The sequence below is a fragment of the Lepidochelys kempii genome, chromosome 7, assembly GCF_965140285.1.
Source record: "Lepidochelys kempii isolate rLepKem1 chromosome 7, rLepKem1.hap1, whole genome shotgun sequence".
Lineage (NCBI taxonomy): Eukaryota > Metazoa > Chordata > Testudines > Cheloniidae > Lepidochelys > Lepidochelys kempii.
The window spans coordinates 30,114,848-30,134,135 of NC_136386.1; the positions used below are offsets into that span (position 1 = coordinate 30,114,848).

A 19,288-nucleotide genomic window follows, 5' to 3' on the forward strand; every position below is an offset into this window, starting at 1 on the left:
ATGCATGATGAGCTCAGTCTATTCAGCTGATCAAAGTGAAGGGCAAGAGCTGACTTGATCGCTCTGTGTAGTAGGTACTTACACTTGGAAAAGAGAGCAAGTAGTGGAAGCTTTTCACCACTGCTGCAAAGATCTAGCAAGACCCAATGGCTGGAAGTTGAATTTAGACAGATTTAACTTTGATCTCAGAAGCAATTTCCACAGCCATTCGAAGGGCTTCCCTGGGGAAGTGGAGGGATTCACCATTGCTTGGAGGCTTTAACGGGACATCTTACTTTAATCCAGCACCTGGGAGAAATGATACAGCCGTTGTGTGCTGGAAGGGTATGGTAGTCAGTTTTGGCCATGGAATCTCTGAATCCCCCTGTTCATTCCTTTTCTTCAGGGACTACGGGGAGAGCAGCCTTGCCTGCAACACACCCCTAATGTTTGCAGGTCTGCAGTTAAATTACTGTAATCAGGGATTCAGCCAGTCGATCAAGTAGTAGATCAAGAAGGAATTTTTTCTTCCATGCACAAGTGGACAGATTTATCTGGGTTTTTTCCCCCCGCTTTCCTCTGATGTGTCAGGGAGTGGCCACAGCTGAAGATGGGACAGCGGATGGGTGGCCTGGGCTCTGAGAATCTTGTTCAGATGCTTGACTGAGGGTCTTACCCAGATGTTTGGGGTGCAGCTGATCATCATTTTTGGGGTCAGGAAGGGATTTCTACCAGTCAGATTGGCAGGAACCTTGGGGCTTTTCCACCTTCGGCTGCAGCATAGGGCACGGGTCGCCTCCTGGGATCAGCTGGGCATGGCTCATCTCAGCAATTCCCTGTCATCACAGGGAATTTGCGTATTGGGGGGGCCTCACTGGTTCTCTGGGGCTTACAACAGGTTAGTCTCCTGATGGCTGAAATGCTTTAGTCTCTCTCAAATCTTGGGGCCTCATACAGGAGAAACTGGGTGAGATTTAACAGCCTGTGATAGACAGGAAGTCAGACTACATGATCTGCTAGTCCAGGGATGGGCAAACTTTGGCCCGAGGTCCACATCAGGGTTGTGAAACTGTATGGAGGGCCGGGTAGGGAAGGCTGTGCCTGCCCAGACAGCCTGGCCCCCGCTCCTTATCTGCCCCCTCCCACTTACTGCCCCACTCAGCTTCTGCCCCATCCAACCCCCCCCCCGCTCCTTGTCCCCTGCCTGCCCCCTGCCTGTCCCCCTGGGACCCCACTCCCATCCAACTCCCCCTGCTCCCTGTCTCCTGATTCCCCCTAACCCCTATCCACACTGCCGCCCCTAACCCCTCCACCCCGGCTCCTGACTGCCCCAACCCCTATCCACACTCTTGCCCCCTGACAGGCCCCCATGGACTCCCATGCCTGTCCAACCCTCTCTGTTCCCCGTCCCATGACTGCCCCCCGCCCCAACCACTCCCTGTCCCCTGCCTGCCCCCGGGGTCCCCTGCCCCCTTATCGTGCTGCTCAGAGCAGCAGGAGCTCGCTGCCTGGCCAGAGCCAGCCGTGCCACCAAGCTGCCCGGCAGGAGTAGCGGGCCAGAGCGATGGCGGCAAGCTGAGGCTGGGGCGGGGAGGCAGCAGGGGAGAAGCCGGGCTCTAGCCTCTCCGGCCCGGAGCTCAAGGGCCGGGCAAGACGGTCCTGTGGGCTGGATGTGGCCCGCGGGCCGTAGTTTGCCCACCTCTGTGCTAGTCCCTTCTGGCCCTAAATTCTATTGACTCTGGATCCCAGCATGCCCTACCCCTGCTCTAACCCATCAGACCCCACTCCCCTCCCAAAGGATGGTTAATATCTCCTGCATGTCCCTTTCCTATCATGTCACAGGGCGTGATCCTCTTCCTGCAGAAGCATCTGGGCCCAGGACTCAGCTCAGCTGGGATCTCCAGGGGCCAGACCAGTGCATTTCAGCCTCTCGGTTTCAGAGAGTGGCCTGGCTGGCTAAGGGGGAAGGGGAAGGGGCTGCTGGCTCTGACCAGAGCCCAGGGCTGTGGGAGGGACTGGCTGGTGCAGGGGTATGGGTTACAGGGCCTTTCCCCTCCTGGGGACGCTGGCACTGGAGCCTGTACTGTGGGGCAGTCAAGTTGGGGGTCCCAGCACAGCTCCTAGGGGGACCATCTCCCTTGGAGGCTGGATCCAGGTGGAAGTCAGGCTCTTGGGGTGACTCCTCCCTTGCAGGAGCTGCTCTGCTGTCTTCCCGCCCCGTGTCGCCGCGCGCCCCAGATTCACTGGGGGTAGATGTGGGGCGGGAGGCGGGGCGGAGACAGTCCCCACACATCCGGAACCCTGAGTTGCTAGGGTTGGTCTCCCCCGGAAGGGCCCTTTTGAGTGAGACACCGTATCTGGCTAGGGGACTGTTTTCCAGTAACTCCCATCCACAGCCGTTGGTTGCCGTAGCAACAGATCCTGCCCGTCCTAGAGCAGGATATGGCGGCCACCTCCTCCTCCTCCAGCAGCGAGAGGTGAGGGGGGTGTTGGTGACCCTTGAACCCCTCTTTCCTGGGCCTGGTTAGCTGGGGGTGGCAATGACTGTGATCCTCTTCCCAGCGGGGGACGGGCTGGGGCTGGGAGCCAGAACTCCTGGATCTCCTCCCAGCTCTGGGAGGGGAGTGGGGTCCAGTGGTTAGCATAGGGGAGGGGCTGGGAGCCAGAACTCCTGGGTTCTATCCCAGCTCTGGGAGGGGAGTGGGGTCCAGTGGTTAGCATAGGGGAGGGGCTGGGAGCCAGAACTCCTGGGTTCTATCCCAGCTCTGGGAGGAGAGTGGGGTCCAGTGGTTAGCATACGGGAGGGGCTGGGTGCCAGGACTCCTGGGTTCTATCCCAGCTCTGGGAGGGGAGTGGGGTCCAGTGGTTAGCATAGGGGAGGGGCTGGGAGCCAGAACTCCTGGGTTCTATCCCAGCTCTGGGAGGGGAGTGGGGTCCAGTGGTTAGCATACGGGAGGGACTGGGAGCCAGAACTCCTGGGTTCTATCCCAGCTCTGAGAGGGGAGTGGGGTCCAGTGGTTAGCATAGGGGAGGGGCTGGGAGCCAGAACTCCTGGGTTCTATCCCAGCTCTGGGAGGAGAGAGGGGACTAGTGGTTAGCATAGGGGAGGGGCTGGGAGCCAGGACTCGTGGGATCTATCCCAGCTCCAGGAGGAGAGTGGGGTCCCGTGGTGAGAGCAGATGGGGAGGGATTGGGTCTGCTGGAATTTCTGTTCCTTTTTTTTTATTGAAATCTATCCCAGTTTCTCACTGTCGCTCTGTGTCTACCTGTCTCTTTGTGTCCTCACCCTGTCCACATCCCCCTCCAGTAATGAAGCCAACTCCAAATGGCTGGATGCCCATTATGACCCCATGGCCAATCTCTACACGTTCTCCTCCTGCATCGGTAAGTCCAGGATCCCCCCATAAAGTGCCCTTAGCTGAGAGAGCTGGGGAATGGTCCAGTGGGATTCTCCTGGGTGGAGGCCCATGGAGTGGTTAGAGGTGGGGAGGGAGGGGGAAAAGGGCCCGGAGTTCTGGCTCTGTGAGATGCATGAGGGCTAGTGGTTAGATTGGAGGGGGACTGGGAATCAGGACTTTTAGTTTCTATTCCAGTGGTTATAATGTGTGGGTGGTGGGGTGCTGAGAATCCAAACAGCTGGGTTCTGTTCCTGCCATATTGTCTCTGTAGGTGCTTAGATAAGTCCCTTCCCTTATCTGGCCCCCACATTCTCCATCAATAACTTAGTGAGGTACCTCGCAAAGGAAGCTCTTCTCAAGGTCACTTAAGCTCATGTGGTGCTGGCAGATGGCAAAGCATAGTTATGTACAGATACATGGGATCTCAACCCTGGGAATACAAAGTAAACTCTCCCCTCCCTCCCACCCAGGTTTGTTAACACTCATGGGGATGGGAGCTCTTGTTCTCTCCATAGTCGCCTCTCTCTCACAGTGAGTGTGTGAAACACCTAGCCACAGCAAACAGGATGTGGAACTTACAAACGCAGGGAAAGGCAATGAAGGGGATGGTCTGAAGCTTATTTAAGTCTGAGGCCTGATGCCAGGTTGGCAGGAAAGTGTTCTCCGTTAAAGATTTAACCCCCTCCCTCTCTTCAGTGACAGAACCCCAGCTCCACATCTCTAGGTCCTCCAAGGAGAACTCACTGGAAAGCAGCTGTTGCCTTCCTGATAATGCTGGGAAGAAAACCTTATAACTGTCTACATTATCCCTTCCCAGAACTGGGAAGACGGTCACGTCTTCTGGCTCCCAGTCCTGGCTCCCAGTCCCTCCCGTATGCTAACCACTGGACCCCCCTTAGCCACGTGTTCTAGCCCCGAGCTCTAACCTCCTGGACTCCACTCACCTCCCAAAGCTGAGGTTAGAAGCTTGGTTCCCAGCCTGCCTCGGATTCCAATTAAATAACTAACTGTAGCGCATAGCAAGCAGCCCCGGCTGCCAGGGCCCTGTGTAATCCCTTCTAATTGTTGTATGCAGTGTAGATGTAGCTGTGTCAGTCCCAGGATATTAGCGAGACAAGGTAGGGGAGGGAATATTTTTTTATTGGACCAACTTCTGCTGGTGAGAGAGAGAGACACGCTTTCAGAGTACCTTTCCCACACCGGAGGAAGAGCTCTGTGTAGCTTGAAAACTTGTCTCTCACACCAACAGAAGTTGGTCCAATACCTTGTCTCTCTAATCAATTCTATGGCACCTTGTCTTCCTCCTGTCCACCACTAACATCCCTGGGAAGGGGAGATAGATGGAAGCTGTGCTGCTAGGGATAATGACTAATACTGTTGGGCTCACGCTAGCTAGGACCAGTGGAGGGCCACCCATTACAGAGGTCTCAGACACTCTCCCCTAGGGCATATCCCCCAACTTTCCATGCCACTATGGACATTTGTGGGACCTTGCTGAGAGCATTCCAGAGGGGAACCGGACACACAGCAGTGATAGACACAGCCCTGTGGTTACAGAGCACTGAGCATAGTGGCTAGATGGTCTGCCTTCTTGAGTTGAGGATAGAACCCAGGAGTCCTGGCTCGCAGTGATGCTTTTACACTCCATGGTTCCAGAGCCCCTTTTACCTCAAAGTCCTTCAAATTATTACATGGCTCTGGAGCACAAGCCTCCACAGTTGGTATGGAATGAGCCAGCACATCTGCGAGGAGAGAACACCTCCTACTACTCCCACCCCCACAAACTCCCTGCAGCACAGTGCCCCCTGGCATCATGCTGGGGCACTGTGGTTAGTATTCACTGGGAGGGGAGAGCATCCCCTTGGTCTCCCATGCAGATACTGGGCATGGCTGGACCTGCTGAGCCGGGGGGAGGTTATCAGGGATGCTGACTCCACATCTCTCTTTTGTTCCAGCCCTGGCTGACCTGCATGGCGATGGAGAGTACAAGGTGAGGAAGGATGGCCTGCCTGCCCACCCCAGGCAATGGGCCTACCCAACCTGGTATCTCACCCCTCCACCACCTCCCAGATCAGCCCCCTGGGCCTGGTATCCCCCATACTCCACCCTGGCTTTGGCTAACCCCCCAGGGGCAAACAGCATCTGGATGGGGAGTGTGTCTCTTGGGGCGGGGTGGGGGAAAGCATTCAGGGTGGGGGTGAGCATTCTGGGCCAGTTGCCTCTCTGGGCAAGGGGTAGTGAGGGTGTCCATGCCCAGCCCAGCAGGTGGGAGCTGCCCTGGGGTGGGGGGTGAGGACCCCCCAGCACTACCCTTCTGTCTCTGTCTACCCCCCAGCTGGTGGTGGGTGACCTGGGCATGGCTGGACACACCATGAGGCTGAAGGTGTACCGGGGCACGGGGCTGGCTAGCGAGAGCACCTTGTTGGACCTGCCGGCTGCCGTGACCACCTTCCTAATGGACCAGAATGAGCCACGCACGCCTGCCGTGGCCGTGGCCTCCGGACCATTCATCTATGTCTACAAGAACCTGCGGCCCTACTTCAAATTCACCCTGCCCCCCCTGGATGCCAACCCCCTGGAGCAGGATGTCTGGGAGCAGGCCAAAGAGGTGAGCAGGTTGGGGGTGGCATGGCCAGCCCAAGGTACCTGTCCGCACCCCTGCCCCACATCAAACCAATGGGCCCACCCCTCCCTGGCACTCCACATCAGACCCAGCTCTGGGAGTGGGGTCCAGTGGTTAGAATACAGAGTCTGGGAGCCAGGATGCCTGGGTTCTATTCCCAGCTTGTAGTCATGTGCCTTCCCATCTCTCTCTGTCTGCATCTCGTTCCAGGACATGATCGACCCCCTGACTCTGAAGGAAATGCTGGAGGGGATCCGGTGAGTGGCTCTTCCTTTCCACCATGGACTGTCACATCACCACACCGCCCAGAAACTCCATCCTGGTCCCTGGCTTAGCAAGTGATGGGAGCTAATGCCAGAGGCATTTAACATTCGATCCCTGGGTGTGGACATTGGGGAGATCCTTGAGGTTAGAGCTGGACATGCTGAAAGCCAGGTCTCCCGGGTTCTATCCCCAGCTCTGGGAGTGGAGTGGGATCTAGTGGTTACGGTAAAGTGGGTGAGAAATCAGGACTCCTGTGTTCTGTTCTGGGTTGTGGATGGTAGGGTCTGTGATGGTGAATGTATCATACTGAGTTTCTGTCCAATGTCTTCCTCTCTGTTCAACATCTTCATGTGTCAGGGACAAGGCGGAGATCCCCCTGTCGGTACGATCACTGAGGTAAGACCATATGGTACCACTGAGGGCAGGGAGTGGCATGAGCACCTCACCCTCCAGCGATTTCCTGGCTAGCACCAAAACCCTGGGCTGGGAGCTCTAGGAACCCAGCTTTTTCAGGGATTGGAGCAGGAAGCTTGAGGCTGGTGGCCAAGGGAGAGGGTGTGCAGGGGTCAGGGATGGATCCTGGCAGCAGAGAAGCCCGGTGTTGTAGGGAGCACAGGCTGGAGGGGTGGGAATCAGGGAGGGATCTTGGCAGTGGGGAGGCAGGGGGAGTGGGGAGCACAAGCCAAGGGTGGGTGGGGATCTGGGAGGGAACTTGGCAGTGTGGGGGATGGGTGGTGTGGGGAGCACAAGCCGCGGGGTAGGGATCGGGGAGGGATCTTGGCAGTGGGGGGGACGGGTTGCGTGGGGAGCACAAGCCATGGCGCGGGGATCGGGGAGGGATTTTGGCAGTGGGGGAGGCAGGTGGTGTGGGGAGCACAAGCCGAGTTGGGGGGGATCTGGGAGGGACCTCGGCTGTGGGGGAGACAGGTGGTGTAGGGACCACAAGCCGGGGGGCTGGGTGATCGGGGAGGGATTTCGGCAGTGGGGGAGGCAGGTGGTGTAGGGAGCATAGGCCGGGTGGGGGGACATTGTCCCAAAGCTTGGAAGGCTCTCAGCAGCAGAGCTCCTGTTTTAAGTGGTACAGAGGACACCGTGGACCAGAGCAAGCTGTGTCACTATCCCACAATCCCCTTCTCTGTCTCCCCAACCCCCAGGTTCCTGGCCCAAGATGTACCAGAGATGGAGAATTTTGTAAACCTACATAAGGGGCAACCGATCAAGCGCCAGGTGGGTCCTGCCCTGCCCTAGGTCTGCGGGAAACTCCCCAGTGGATCCTCCAAGAGTAAGGGACTCAGGGGGATGGGGGTTGGAGAAAGGGAGTATTCTAGCATTTCCAGTTCCCCACCGACGACTTGTGGGTCCCAGCAGGGCCTTCCAGGTACCCTTCCTTCCCAGCATACCCTCTGGGGAGACTGGCACTGCCCTTCCTGGGTAGAGAGGGAGACTGGGGAAGGGGGAGAGGTCCATACCCCTCTCATGACCATCTCCCTATCCAGACTGTCATCACGTGCATGAGCACACTGAAGAAGAACATGGCAGATGAGGACGCGGTCAGCTGCCTGGTGATTGGGACGGAGAGCGCCGATGTCCTCATCCTGGACCCTGAAGCCTTCACTATCCTGGCCAAGGTGAGTTGGGTGCCAGGTGAGGGGGTCCCTATATAAACAGTCCCCGCATCCCACCCCAGAGGTGGCTGCATCTCAGCACCAGGCGAGGGACCCCTGCTCATATATAGCTCGTTCCCACGGGTGTGGGGCTGCCCCAGCTTTCCATTTGCTGTTGCAGATGACGTTGCCAAGCGTGCCAGCCTTCCTGGACGTGATGGGGCAGTTCGATGTGGAGTACCGGGTCACGGTGGCCTGCCGGGATGGGAGCATCTACATCCTCCGCAGGTGACAGCCAGCCGTGAGGGGTGCTTGGGGCTGGAATGGGACAAAGGGGAAGGCAGGGGAGTGCTGAGGAACATCAGATAAGGAACCTGCTATGTCTCCCCCTCCCACCAGATCAGATCTATGGTCCTTTCCAGCTTGGTATTCCCTTCTCTCTCCAATCAGATCCATGGGCCCATCCCAATACTCTGCCTCCCTGCTGCCCCACTGCCCAACAGCCACGAGTGCCAGGCCCCAGTGCCTGAAGGTTTAGTTTTGCTGTAACATTCCTGCTGGTGAGGCCTGTCTGTGCCCATTCCCTTGGCGCAGGGGGTGGGGAGGGTGACTGGAGCCCACAAGGCAGGAGTTGGAGGAGGGGATTGGGTGGGGCAGCAAGCACAGTGGGGGGCTGGCACTGACCTGTCTGCCCTCCCTTCCCACTCCAGGGAGTCCAAGCGGCCCAAGTACTGCATCGAACTGAGTGCCCAGCCCATGGGGCTGGTGCGGGTACACAAGAATATCGTGGCTGGCTGCTCCGACGAAACCCTGCAGGGCTATACACAGAAGGTGGGAGTGGGTGAGGGCACCCCCTACGGGGCACTAGGGGTGGGGCAGCTGGGCAAGTCTTGGAACCTGTGTGCCCCTAGATCTACTCCCTACACCACCTGTTACCAAGGCGCCTCTCCCTGGGGGCCAGTGGGAGATCTCCATGGCTCTATTCTAAGTCTAGTCTGCTTAGGGGGCCAGTGTCACAGGGGTGCCACACAAGGGATCCTTGTATAAATAGCCCCTCTGCCCCACCCCAGAGTCAGATAAACAGCCTTGCATCTCACCCCAGAGATGGCTACATTTGAGTGCCAGATCTCTTTCTCTTACAGGGGAAGAAGCTGTGGACAGTCTATCTGCCAGCCCCACTGATGACCATGAGCCTCCTAGATCATAAATCACGCGGCTTCCAGGCTGTGATGGTAGGTCTGGCCAACCAGGAGGTGCACATGTACCGGGATAAAAACCTTGTGGACGTCATCCGCACCCAGGTAATTTCCCCATCAGGCAAAGCCAGTGCTGGGGTAATGCAGGACTCTTAATGCAGGACTCTGTCCCAGCTTTGGGAGGAGAGTAGGGTCTCATGGGTTAGAGCAGGGAGCTGGGAGCCAGGCCTCTTGGGTTCTATCCCTAATTCTGAGAAGGGAATGGGATCTAGTGGGTTAGAGTGAGGAGGCTAGGAGCCAGAATTGTGGGTCTGGTGGTTATGGACACTGGCCGAGCTGCCTGATACCCCATTACCCCCTCCCCTTTGCTCCCCCACAGGATGTGGTCACCAGTATTTGCTTTGGCCGCTATGGGCGTGAGGACAACACCCTGATCATGACGAGTAAAGGTGGGCAAGGGGCGTGCTGGGTGGGCACCATTCAGTTCCATGTGCTGCTGTGCAATACTGAATGCACCCTGCAGGGGATGCTGTTGGCTGTAGGCATCAGCTGGGCTCCAGCTGATGGGTCAGGAAGGAATTCAACTCCTGTGGGACAGTGCGGTGCAGCGAGGGGCATTAACGGGACCAGCCACTATTGGAGACAGTACACCACGGGGGATGGGCCCATGGGTCTGATCTAGGAAGAGGGGATTCAGGAGCTTTGTGCCCATTTGTACTGTATCCTGGTTATCCCACTGCCCAGGCGGGGGGCTGATCATCAAGATCCTGAAGCGCACAGCCGTGTTTGAGGAGAAGGACATGTCACTAGGCCCTCCTGTGGCCCAGAGCATCCGACTCAGTGTGCCCAAGAAGACCAGGCTTTACGTGGACCAGACTCTGCGGGAACGCGAGAATGCTGTGGGTGAGTGGGGCAGGAATGGTGGGTTGAGGAGGGGGACTGCTTGTGGGCAGATTGGGGAGGGAGCAGCTGGGAGTGTAGGGGAATGAGTGGGAGGAGCGGAGATTGGGGGTGGGAGGCGAGGTGGGGCATCTCCCACTACATTTTCCATGCCCCCCCGAACATGGGTCTCTTCCTATGCGCCCAGCCATAGAGCCACCAGTCCCACTCTGAGCATCCACTATAGGAAAGATAGAAGCCACTGGCCTGGGATTTACTTACCAACTCAGCATGTTAGTGCAAATGCACGAGCCAGCCACTCGGGGGTGCTGTGCTGCAGGGAGCAGGATGGGGACTCAGTGGCAGGCACTCTTCCCGCAGTCAGTGCTGCCCCAATGCCCCAGGGGGCGCTGCGCTGCAGGGAGCAGGGTTGGGGGCTCAATCCGGGTGCTGACCCTGATGCCGCAGTGCCACACTAAGGGGCACTGTGCTGTAGATAAGGCGTAAAACCAAGATCCATTGTGATTGGTAGAGATCCCTCTTGTTGATTGGCTGCTTGCTGCAGGCTGACTTTCTGTCCTCACTGTCCCTTCATCCCTCACCAGCCATGCACCATGTGTTCCAGATGGACCTGTACCGGCTGCGGCTCATGGCAGCCCGGGCCTATGTCAAGGCGCTGGAGTCCAGCCTGGCGCCCATCACATCCACACTGCAGGAGCCCATTAAGATGAATGCAGTGGTGAGTGGGTCATGGGGACACCAGACCCTTGGAATGAGAAGGGTATGGGGCATTTGGAGGGAGCCAGGAGACGGGGTGAGAAAATTTAGGATTGTGCAAGCGGAGGCTGGGAGCCAGGAATCCTGGGTTCTCCACAGCTTGGGGGCGGGGCCTAGCGGGCGTGGGGCTGGGCTGTTTTCCCTGCTGTGGGTTGTCCCTGTGTGGACTATTTTTTAAATCCTGCTCCCATCCTGCCCTGCAATACTCACTCCTGCCCGCTCCCGCCTTGTTTCTTGAATTTTTATCCTGCTCCTGCTATTATGGCAGTGGGACCCATGGGATCCCAGTCCCGCTGCAGGGCTCTAAAATTGCCCCAGCAATGGCTGAACGTGCTGCTTTCAGCAAATGTCTCCCCCCCAGCACCCTTCTAGTCCCTGTACCCCGTGCAATGGGATGGGAACCCCCTGACCCTCTCAACTCCCCCATTTAGAAGGATCGGAATCCTCATCCCTACAAGGGGATGAACAGCCCCTGCATCTCCCCTTCCCCACACACAGGGATTAGAAACCTCTAACCCTCCATGCATATGGCTGGAGAGCCCCTGCATCATCATGCAAAGGGGACTGGAAGCCATCCCCAGGCACAGGCAGGGAGAGTTCCCACTGCCACCCTTAGCTCTACGCTGCTGCTGTCGGCAGCGCTGCCTTCAGAGCTGGGCGGCCAGAGAGCGGTGCCTGCTGGCCGGGGCATTCATGTTGTTTGCAGTGTGGAAGGAATATCTTTTTAATCCTGCCCCCCATATTGTTTCTTGAATTTTTCTCCCGCTCCCGCTGTTATGGCAGCGGGACCCTCGGGATCCCAGTCCCGCTGCAGGGCTCTAGGTTGAAGCTCATGGTCTAATCACTAGACTAAGCTGCCTGCTTTGGCAGGTCACTGGTGGGAGAGAAGCATCTGATTTCTCTGCTGCCCAAGGCGGAGGTTTTGGGAGCGCAGCAGACAGCGCCTGCAAGGCCACTACAGGATGCTGCATGTACTTGGGGGGCTGCTCTTCCACGAGGTTACTGACCCACTGGGGAGGGGTCAGCGAGGAGCCATGCGAACAATGCCAGACTGGAAACCCTGGGCCTCAGGGAGCCCTGGTGGAAGAGTTCCTCTGAGAGAAGGTCCTGGGGGGGGCTTGATTCCGGTCTCTCTGCATGGTGGGGGGATTTATGGGAGCAGGGGGTTCATGAAGGTCGCAGACACAGTCTGAGCAAGAGCCAGGAGCCACCATCAGCCACAGCCAGTGTTTAACAGGGAGAGGGATTTGCCCTTCGAACAACGGGAGCAGGGAACTCTCCATCGCTTGGGGGCTTCCAATCCAGAGGCGATGTGCCTCTAACTCACTGAGCAGATCTGGGCTGAAGTCGGGAACGGAGAGGGTGAGATTTGGGATTCAATCATCTCTTTAGATTTCCAGGGGGACCTTTCTTGTGGCTCCTGTGATGGAGAACCCCCCAACCCCAGGCTGTGGGATCAAGGACTCCTCTCCCCCTTGCACTGAACTTGTGCTCAGGATCTACCCCCTCCCCACCCCACCCCCAGGTCCAGGGCATCGGCCCCACCTTCAAACTGACCCTCCACATTCAGAACACGTCAGCTGGGCGCCCTTCCATCAACCTGCTGGTGAGCTTCCTTTACGACCAGAGCCTCTATGCTATGAAGAGAGCCTTCTTCAAGGTACCCCCACTCCACAACACCTCTGACCGCTCCTATGGGCTCCTGCACTCTGACTAACTCAGCTTTGTCTCCCTACAGGCCCCTATGCTGGTCCCGGGACTGAACTACCCCATTGAAACCTTTGTGGAGTGTCTGAGTGACAAGGGGATCTCGGACGTCATCAAGGTTTGTACAGGGACACCCCATCCCAGAGAGATGCCTGACCCTTTAAAATGCTCCCACCTCCCTCCTGCTGTGTGTGTGTGTGGGGGGGTAGGACCCAGAGGTGGCTGCATCTCAGTGCCAAGGGAAGGATCTGTGTATAAAGAGTCCCTGCACCCCACCCCAGAGGTGGCTGCATCTCAGCGTGGGGCTCTCTGTCTCCTCTCTTGCAGGTGTTTGTGTTGCGGGAGGGCCAGAGCATGCCCTTGCTGACTGCCCATATCAACATGCCAGTGAGTGAGGGCCTGGCTGCTGCCTGAACCGCCTCTGAGGGGCAATGGAGACCAGAGCTGCAGTAGATCCCATAGGAACCCTCACTGGATCAGAGCCAGGACTGGGAGCCGAGGCCCCCTGCTGTGCAGTGAACCACAAGCTGCCCCCAGGGTGCACACTGCTGATGTGGGACCATGTAGAGGGGGTGTTGGGGCTGCCGTCCCCACCCCAGCCTGGGGTGCAGACCCAGCTGCTTTGTCCGGGATCAGGCCAGCTCCTTACAGCAGGGGGGGCGGGGGGAGGACTTATGCCTGGTTTGGTATCAAGAGCTGCTGGAGGATGGGGTGTTTCTCTCCCATCCACAGCCCTGGGGGTAGCACCTAGAAACCCCCTTAGCTGTGATCGTAGCATCCCAATAAAGCCAGGACAGTTGCTGTACCGAGGGTGCTGGTGTGTGGAGTGTGCAGCGTGGGAGGAGTCAGGGGTAGTACTCTCAGGTTAACAATTCAGCAACCTCCCCCAGTCAAAGGGGCCACACACATAGCACATAAAATCAGTTTAATGACAGTTTCGTAGGCCCCTTTTGCTGCTGCAGCAAAGGGAAGGAGCATTCACTTGGAGGCAGTGTTGCTGGAAGGGCCAAGTCCAGCTCTGGGTACCTGTGGGTATGAAGCTATAGCAGTCTGAGTATCGAATTTATTCCCCCATCACACAGCGAAGGCCCATGGCCCCAGTTATTTCTATCTTGGTGGTGGCAGGGGAGTCAGCAGGATCTCTGCAGCAGCAGCATCCCCTTCAGGGGGGGCAGTGGACTTTATGTCCCAGGACCCCAATGCGGTTGACGGTGGCTGTTACAGGGAACATGGTGATGCCACAGGCGTTCCTGCCGCGATAGAGACGGTAATAGCCCTGCCGAGGGGACACGCAGTTAGGGACAGATGGTGCTGTACAGCCTTTCCTCACCCAGGGCTGCTCTACACTGGGAACTTACATTGGCATAGCTCTATCTCTCGGGGGAGTAAAAATCCACACACCCTGAGAGACGTAGCAGTGCCGACCTACCCCTGCAGTAGCCTGTGCTAGGTGGATGGAAGAATTCTTCCATCAGCCTAGCTCTTGCCTCTCGGGAGGTGGATGAACTTCAGTGACAGGAGAACCCCTGCCATTGGTGGAGGTGGCCGTGCAACTGTGTCGTGGTAGTGGTTTAAGTGTAGACATACGCTCACTCAGCCTTTGCATCAAACTGGAACGAGGTCTGAACCTGGACAGGGAGTGTATAATAAAAGCCCACATCTCACCCCAGTGGTGGCTGTGTCTTAGTGTTAGGCAGGAGATCCCTGTTTAAATGGTCCCTGCACCCCACCCAGAGGCCATCTCTGTAGGATCCCACAGCACAGCCTCCTTCAGACAAAACCAGCCCACGCACCCACAGACAGCACCGCCCTGTGGGCAGCCACATACACTCCCCACTCACCTTCTCTCCCCAGTCTTCCCCCCAGGAGTTCTTGATGACCCAGTACTGCCTTCCCTTTACTGCAATTAATTGATGAAGAGAAAGGCACAGTGGTCTTAGAGTGCTTTTGACAGCTGAGCCCCCTGCCGAGCCCCCTGCCAAGCCCCCAGTTCATTTAACCCCATCTCACCCAAATCCAAACCCTTGTACAGCCCATCTCCACTCACCATCCCCGTAGCCAACCAGCAGGGCAACATGATCCACCTGGTCTGGATTGCAGTTCTTCACCAAGGGCTGTGAGATGCCCTTTTTATAATGCTGCAGAGGCACAAAAATGAGCAGAAAGTGAGTCGGGGGGAGGGGGGTTAGTGGGCAGGTCACCATGGGATGGGCTGAGTAGCCAGAAGGCTTCTCCCGCATTGCTACAACTGGGAGGCACGTACCTTCATGGCAGCTGAGTTCAGGGTAACTGTGATTGGGCCCTCAGTTGCGACGTGTGCAGCTATTTCTACAAGAGGAAACCCAAATGTACTAGGTGGGGAGGAGGACCCAGGAACAAACACCCCTGACCCAGGCATGGCCCTACCAGGCTGCTGCTGTCCCCACACACTGGCTACATTGGCCCTTGCCCCTCCCTGTGTCCTCTGGGCCCTCTGCATCCCTCACATTCCCCCTCTGCTGCTCAGAGCTCCCCCAGGGGGAAGCATGAAACTAACCAGCCCCTTGTAGGTTTCACACACATCACCCCAGGCACAGCTGCCTGGAAACTGGCCAGGTCTTGATCAGTTCTGCCCCCACCCAGGCCCTGCTTCTCCCCCTCCCACCCAGTCCCCTTTGTTACCCCCTAATCCTGTTCCACTCCCCTCACTTGCTCCCTTTGCCCCCACCACTCCATCCTAGATGGCCCACTCCCCCCTGTCCCCAGTGCTGGCCCCACCCCAACCCCTCTCTCCACAGGCCTCACCCTCCTCATCTCCAGGAAGTGTCTGGAAGCCCTGGATATAGGCAGCCGGCTCATACTTATTGAGGTTGTGGCATTTCTCCTGTCTCCCTGTGTAGGGGTAGGCAGTCTCATGGGTCAGTCCGCCTGGGAGGGAGTGTATGTGAAAGGTCTGGGATGGGCCCAGAGTGCCTCATTCCCTGCTCCATCCTTCCCCTGTTCTGGATTCAAGGATCAGAGTAAACCCCCTCCCCCCAAATTCAACCTGTCACAAAGAGTGGGGCCACAGCAGGGTCTTGGAATGAGGAGGGGTCTCCCTTCCATATACAGTATTGGGAAGATTGCTCCTGGTCTGGGTCAGGGTCCATGCAGCACCTAGCATGATGTGGGCCCCCAATCTCGGTCAGGGTCTGCGCAGTGTCTGGTGATGGGGACTGCAGACTGGGCTGAGGTCTGCACAATGCTGGGGGCCCCAATCTCAGTCAAGGGGTCTGTGCAGCACCTGTGGTGACAGGCCCGAATCTGGTTAAGGGTCTGTGCAGTGCCTGGCACGATGCGGGGCCCCAGTCTGAGTCAGAGTGAGTCTCCATGCACTAAAATATCCTCACAGTAAACAGTTGTGAGGGGTGAATAGGGGACAGTCCAGGGGAATGTGGGGGGTTTATTGCCTGCAGGGCAAAGGCCCACACATCCCTCCAGTGCCTACATACGCTTGTGTAGCACCGTAGTGAAGGCATCCCACACGTAGCCCCCGTTGCACCCCACTCCGCACCAGCTGCAGTCCAACACCTCTGCAAGGGAAGTAGTGGGTGAGCACCAAGCCATCTCCCCCTCACCCCAGTCAGACCTTGGGATCCTGCTCCTGCTGGGTGGCGCACACAGGCTCATCCCACAGCGGCTCCCAGTGGGGTGATCAACCCACCTCTGGATGGAGAGACTCAGCACCTGCCACCCCCTGCTTTAACATCTGGTGGGGGAGAGTTCCACAGGCAGGGCTCAGCGTCCAGTAGACTGGGGATTGGGGAGGGGATCCGGGCCTACAGGGAGGCAAGTCTGTGGTGGGGCTGTCCCCAGGCCCCCACCCCAGTGATTGCAGATGGGGTGCAAATATACGAAACCCAATGCATGGGGTCATGGTCCCTGTAAACCCCACACACCCAGCCTGCTCCCAGGTCCCTCAAGGGTTACAAGCTCCCAGTTTGGGACAGGAAACGAAGGGGGTACTTTACACACACACAGAGGGATTCTGGGCTGGGAAGGGGGAGGCGCTTAGAACATCCCCAGGTGCCCCCTCCTCTGTGCCCCATTCACCTGCACACAGCAGAGCAGTGCTGGGGTGCCCTGCCCTGTTCCAGTCGAGGGGGTGGGGCACCCCCCAGTCCCTACCTTGCACCGAGAGGTTCCGGGGCTGGTGGAAGTGGATGTTCCAGAGGGACTCGATGTTGGCGACGGCAGCAAAGGCCCAGCAGGAGCGGCACTCCTGGCCCTGCGGAGAGAGGGATGAGGCCCTACGTGGCACTAGGAGGCGCTGTGCTGTGGGGCAGGAAGGGGCGCTCTCCCCAGCCTCTGCGCTGTCCCTAATGCCCCAGCTGAGGGAGGGGACGACAACTGGGGTGAGCAGTGGGGAAGGAGACGTGGAATGATTTTGTCATTACTAAGCCCCCCATGGCACCCCCTGTCCTGCCCCATCTAACTGTCTGTCTGGGGGATTCCCAACCCACCCGTCCCACAACTACCTGGTTCTTCACGGCGGTCACAGCCCCCGTCTTCCTCCAATCGCAGGACTTAGGGAATTTCTTCCTCGGGCGCCGGGGGTCCTGGTGCATGGTATGGGGCGGGGGGCTCCAGAACATCCCCCGGAACTCCTCATCTGGGGAGACAGAGGAAGATGGTGCTGAGGGGGTGCTGGAAGGGGGAGTGAGGAGTGCAGAGCAGTGGGGGCAGGGAAGGAAGGAGTGCAGAGTAGGGGGGCAGGGGAAGGGGGTGCAGAGCAGTGGGGGGCAGGGGAAGGGAGGGGTACACAGCTGCAGGGGAGAGGGGTGCGGCGCTTGGTTAGGTGCTGGGCGTCGGGGGTCACTCCCCACCTGTCCAGTCGCTGAAGCGGGTCACCCCGTACTGGCCTGTGCCCCGCTCCGTCTCCTGCAGCCGCCGCGCCGCAAGCAGGCTCCGCGTGAAGATCCCGAAGCGTCTGTGCTGCTCTGGAGGGAGATGGGGGGGGGTCACGAGTACTGGGGGGCATGACAACTCCAGCCAGTGGCATCGGACATCCTGCCCCTCCCACCCCCCAGCACAAATCGGGGGCGTGAATTTTCCACCCGTCCAGCGCCTCTTTCCGCTGCTAGCTGCAGAGCCGAGCCACAGGGAGCTGGGTGTGAAAGCAGAGGGACGGAAAGAGCGACACAGCAGCACCCCCGCCCTCACGCGGCCCTGGGACTTGGAGGGAGGGGAGCATGCGGCCACAGGGTAGGCAGCTCACACCAGCCGCGGGCAGGCCAGACTCAGAGGTGGCTGCTCACAGAGGCGTGGAGAAGGGGATCGGGCTGGTCTGTGCACTCCCGCCTCAGCCCCATCCATCCCTCTGCTGCCCCCCGCCTTCTCCCCGTGGTAACAGCCTCCAGGAAGAGCTGCCTGCCCCCCACACCGACAGCCCCCCCCCTCCCTGTCCGTCACCTGCGGGGCTCCTGTAGGTTCTGTTGAACTGAATCATAAAATCCTTGAACATTCCAGTCACTTCAGCCTGAAATGGACAAACCAGCAGGATGGTGGGCAGCAAAGGGGCATCCCAGCAGCCAGTGCCCCTGCCTCAACCCCCACTCCCAGCCCCGGCTACCCACAGCCCTTCTGGTGCCCCCCAGTCTGCACCCACAGCCCCTTGCTATCCTACCACTGGGCTCCCCCCACCCACAGCCCTGCTAGTGCCCCCCAATCCTCTCCCCCAGCCCCCTGTTAGCCTAACCCTGGGCTCTGCGCTTGCTCCAAGCTCTGCCCATGGCCCTCAATCCCCAGCCCCTGGCTATCCCTGCTTTGGGGTGTAGAGTGGAACCCACTGATGTCTGGGATGGATGGGGGCACATACCCATCTGGGTGAGTGTGTGTTGGTGTCTGGGGGGGTAGCACGTGGAGCACGGGGGAGAGTGCGGAGGATGGCATGTGAGTGTGCAAGGAGCATGAGGCACAGACTGGCCTATAGTGGTGGGGAATGGCTAAAGGACCTTCCTGTCCCGAGGGTGCTGGCTCCAATTCCTGTCCTTGGATTCGCCATGCATGCACCAAGGTGCTGGGTCTCAGCACAGTAGCCAATGGCTCTTGGCACAGACACGCGGTGTCTTCTCTGTTCTTCTCTGGCTTTCAGGCCCACTCCGCCCCAAAACTACTCCCTCCAGGTGTGTCCTCCATCCCTTACCTTGCTGAGTTCAGGGGGCAGGACAGAGCCAGCTGGGAGGGCACAGACCCAGACCCCCAGCAGCAGGAGGCAGGGACTCAGGACTCCAGGCCCCATGGCAGTAGCTGCTCTGTGCCTGCCCAGGCATCCTGTGGGGGGGTTATATAGGCAAGGGCAGGCAGAAGAATGACGGAAACCACAGAGCAGAGGAGCTGCAGGTGTGAGATCCGGGGACGGGGAGAGATGGGGGGTGGGGGTTGGGTTTCAGACCCCCAAGCAGCATCAAACCTGCTCCTGTGCCCTCAGGGTCTGCACCACGGAGGGGGACAGATTTGGGGACAATGGGGTATTGTTCCATCCATTCCTATCACTCATCTGCTCTGCTACATTAAGCCCAAGGACCCATCTCCTGGTGACCTCCCACCCCCATGGGAGGTACCAGTCCTCCAGAATCCAGGGACCTCAGGAACAAAGATGCTTATGGCAGCCACAGCACAGAACCTCTGTCAGGGGCTGGCCTGGCCATGCTGGAATCCAGCCTGGATGCCTGGGTCTGCACCCTGAGTCCAGGGAAAAGGATCAGCCATGACCTCCAGGTAACACTGCACTGGAGAGATGAGGCACATAGCACCCCCTACTGAGCCCCCCTGCAGCTCAGCGACCCGTCAGGTCTACTAGGGCACTGGGGTCAGCACTGATTGTGAGGGGAAAGTGTCCCC

The 19,288-nt window shown here is 58.4% G+C and overlaps 2 protein-coding genes across 9 annotated transcripts; one reads left to right on the forward strand and one right to left on the reverse strand.

The window, feature by feature from the left end:
- Positions 1-2,336: 2,336 nt before the first annotated feature.
- On the forward strand, positions 2,337-14,090 carry BBS1 (Bardet-Biedl syndrome 1). 6 transcript variants are annotated; one of them, XM_073351646.1, is made up of 17 exons: positions 2,337-2,456; positions 3,287-3,363; positions 5,333-5,367; positions 5,713-5,985; positions 6,211-6,257; positions 6,622-6,660; positions 7,419-7,491; positions 7,761-7,892; positions 8,050-8,156; positions 8,579-8,699; positions 9,011-9,169; positions 9,444-9,513; positions 9,809-9,967; positions 10,549-10,682; positions 12,246-12,380; positions 12,459-12,545; positions 12,755-14,090. In XM_073351646.1, the coding sequence occupies exons 1-17, from the start codon at positions 2,422-2,424 to the stop codon at positions 12,839-12,841; spliced, it is 1,770 nt and encodes a 589-aa protein (XP_073207747.1). In that variant the 5' UTR covers positions 2,337-2,421; the 3' UTR covers positions 12,842-14,090. The 6 variants fall into 6 exon arrangements, with proteins under 6 accessions (XP_073207747.1, XP_073207748.1, XP_073207749.1 ...); XM_073351647.1 differs by having other exon boundaries at positions 12,113-12,380; positions 12,755-12,842; XM_073351648.1 differs by lacking the exon at positions 12,246-12,380.
- CTSW (cathepsin W) lies at positions 13,342-18,812 on the reverse strand. Of its 3 annotated transcripts, XM_073351653.2 has the most exons (11): positions 18,591-18,812; positions 17,858-17,924; positions 17,272-17,385; positions 16,924-17,057; positions 16,574-16,673; positions 15,898-15,978; positions 15,212-15,334; positions 14,691-14,755; positions 14,475-14,565; positions 14,269-14,327; positions 13,342-13,703 (listed from the first exon to the last, which is right to left on the reverse strand). In XM_073351653.2, the coding sequence occupies exons 1-11, from the start codon at positions 18,684-18,686 to the stop codon at positions 13,590-13,592; spliced, it is 1,044 nt and encodes a 347-aa protein (XP_073207754.2). In that variant the 5' UTR covers positions 18,687-18,812; the 3' UTR covers positions 13,342-13,589. The 3 variants fall into 3 exon arrangements, with proteins under 3 accessions (XP_073207754.2, XP_073207756.2, XP_073207755.2); XM_073351655.2 differs by lacking the exon at positions 15,898-15,978; XM_073351654.2 differs by lacking the exon at positions 14,269-14,327.
- Between the last annotated feature and the right edge of the window lie 476 nt (positions 18,813-19,288).

What these genes read in the sequence shown, in the direction of transcription:
- BBS1 (XM_073351646.1), top strand. Translation starts at nt 2,422, where the DNA reads ATGGCGGCCACCTCCTCCTCCTCCAGCAGCGAGAG. An exon ending in CCTTCACTATCCTGGCCAAG is followed by an intron (nt 7,893 to 8,049) that starts GTGAGTTGGGTG and finishes TTGCTGTTGCAG; the next exon opens with ATGACGTTGCCAAGCGTGCC. An exon ending in CCTGATCATGACGAGTAAAG is followed by an intron (nt 9,514 to 9,808) that starts GTGGGCAAGGGG and finishes CCCACTGCCCAG; the next exon opens with GCGGGGGGCTGATCATCAAG.
- CTSW (XM_073351653.2), bottom strand. Translation starts at nt 18,686, where the DNA reads ATGGGGCCTGGAGTCCTGAGTCCCTGCCTCCTGCTGCTGGGGGTCTGG. An exon ending in AACCTACAGGAGCCCCGCAG is followed by an intron (nt 17,386 to 17,857) that starts GTGACGGACAGG and finishes ATCTCCCTCCAG; the next exon opens with AGCAGCACAGACGCTTCGGG. An exon ending in TGACCGCCGTGAAGAACCAG is followed by an intron (nt 16,674 to 16,923) that starts GTAGTTGTGGGA and finishes CTCTCTCCGCAG; the next exon opens with GGCCAGGAGTGCCGCTCCTG.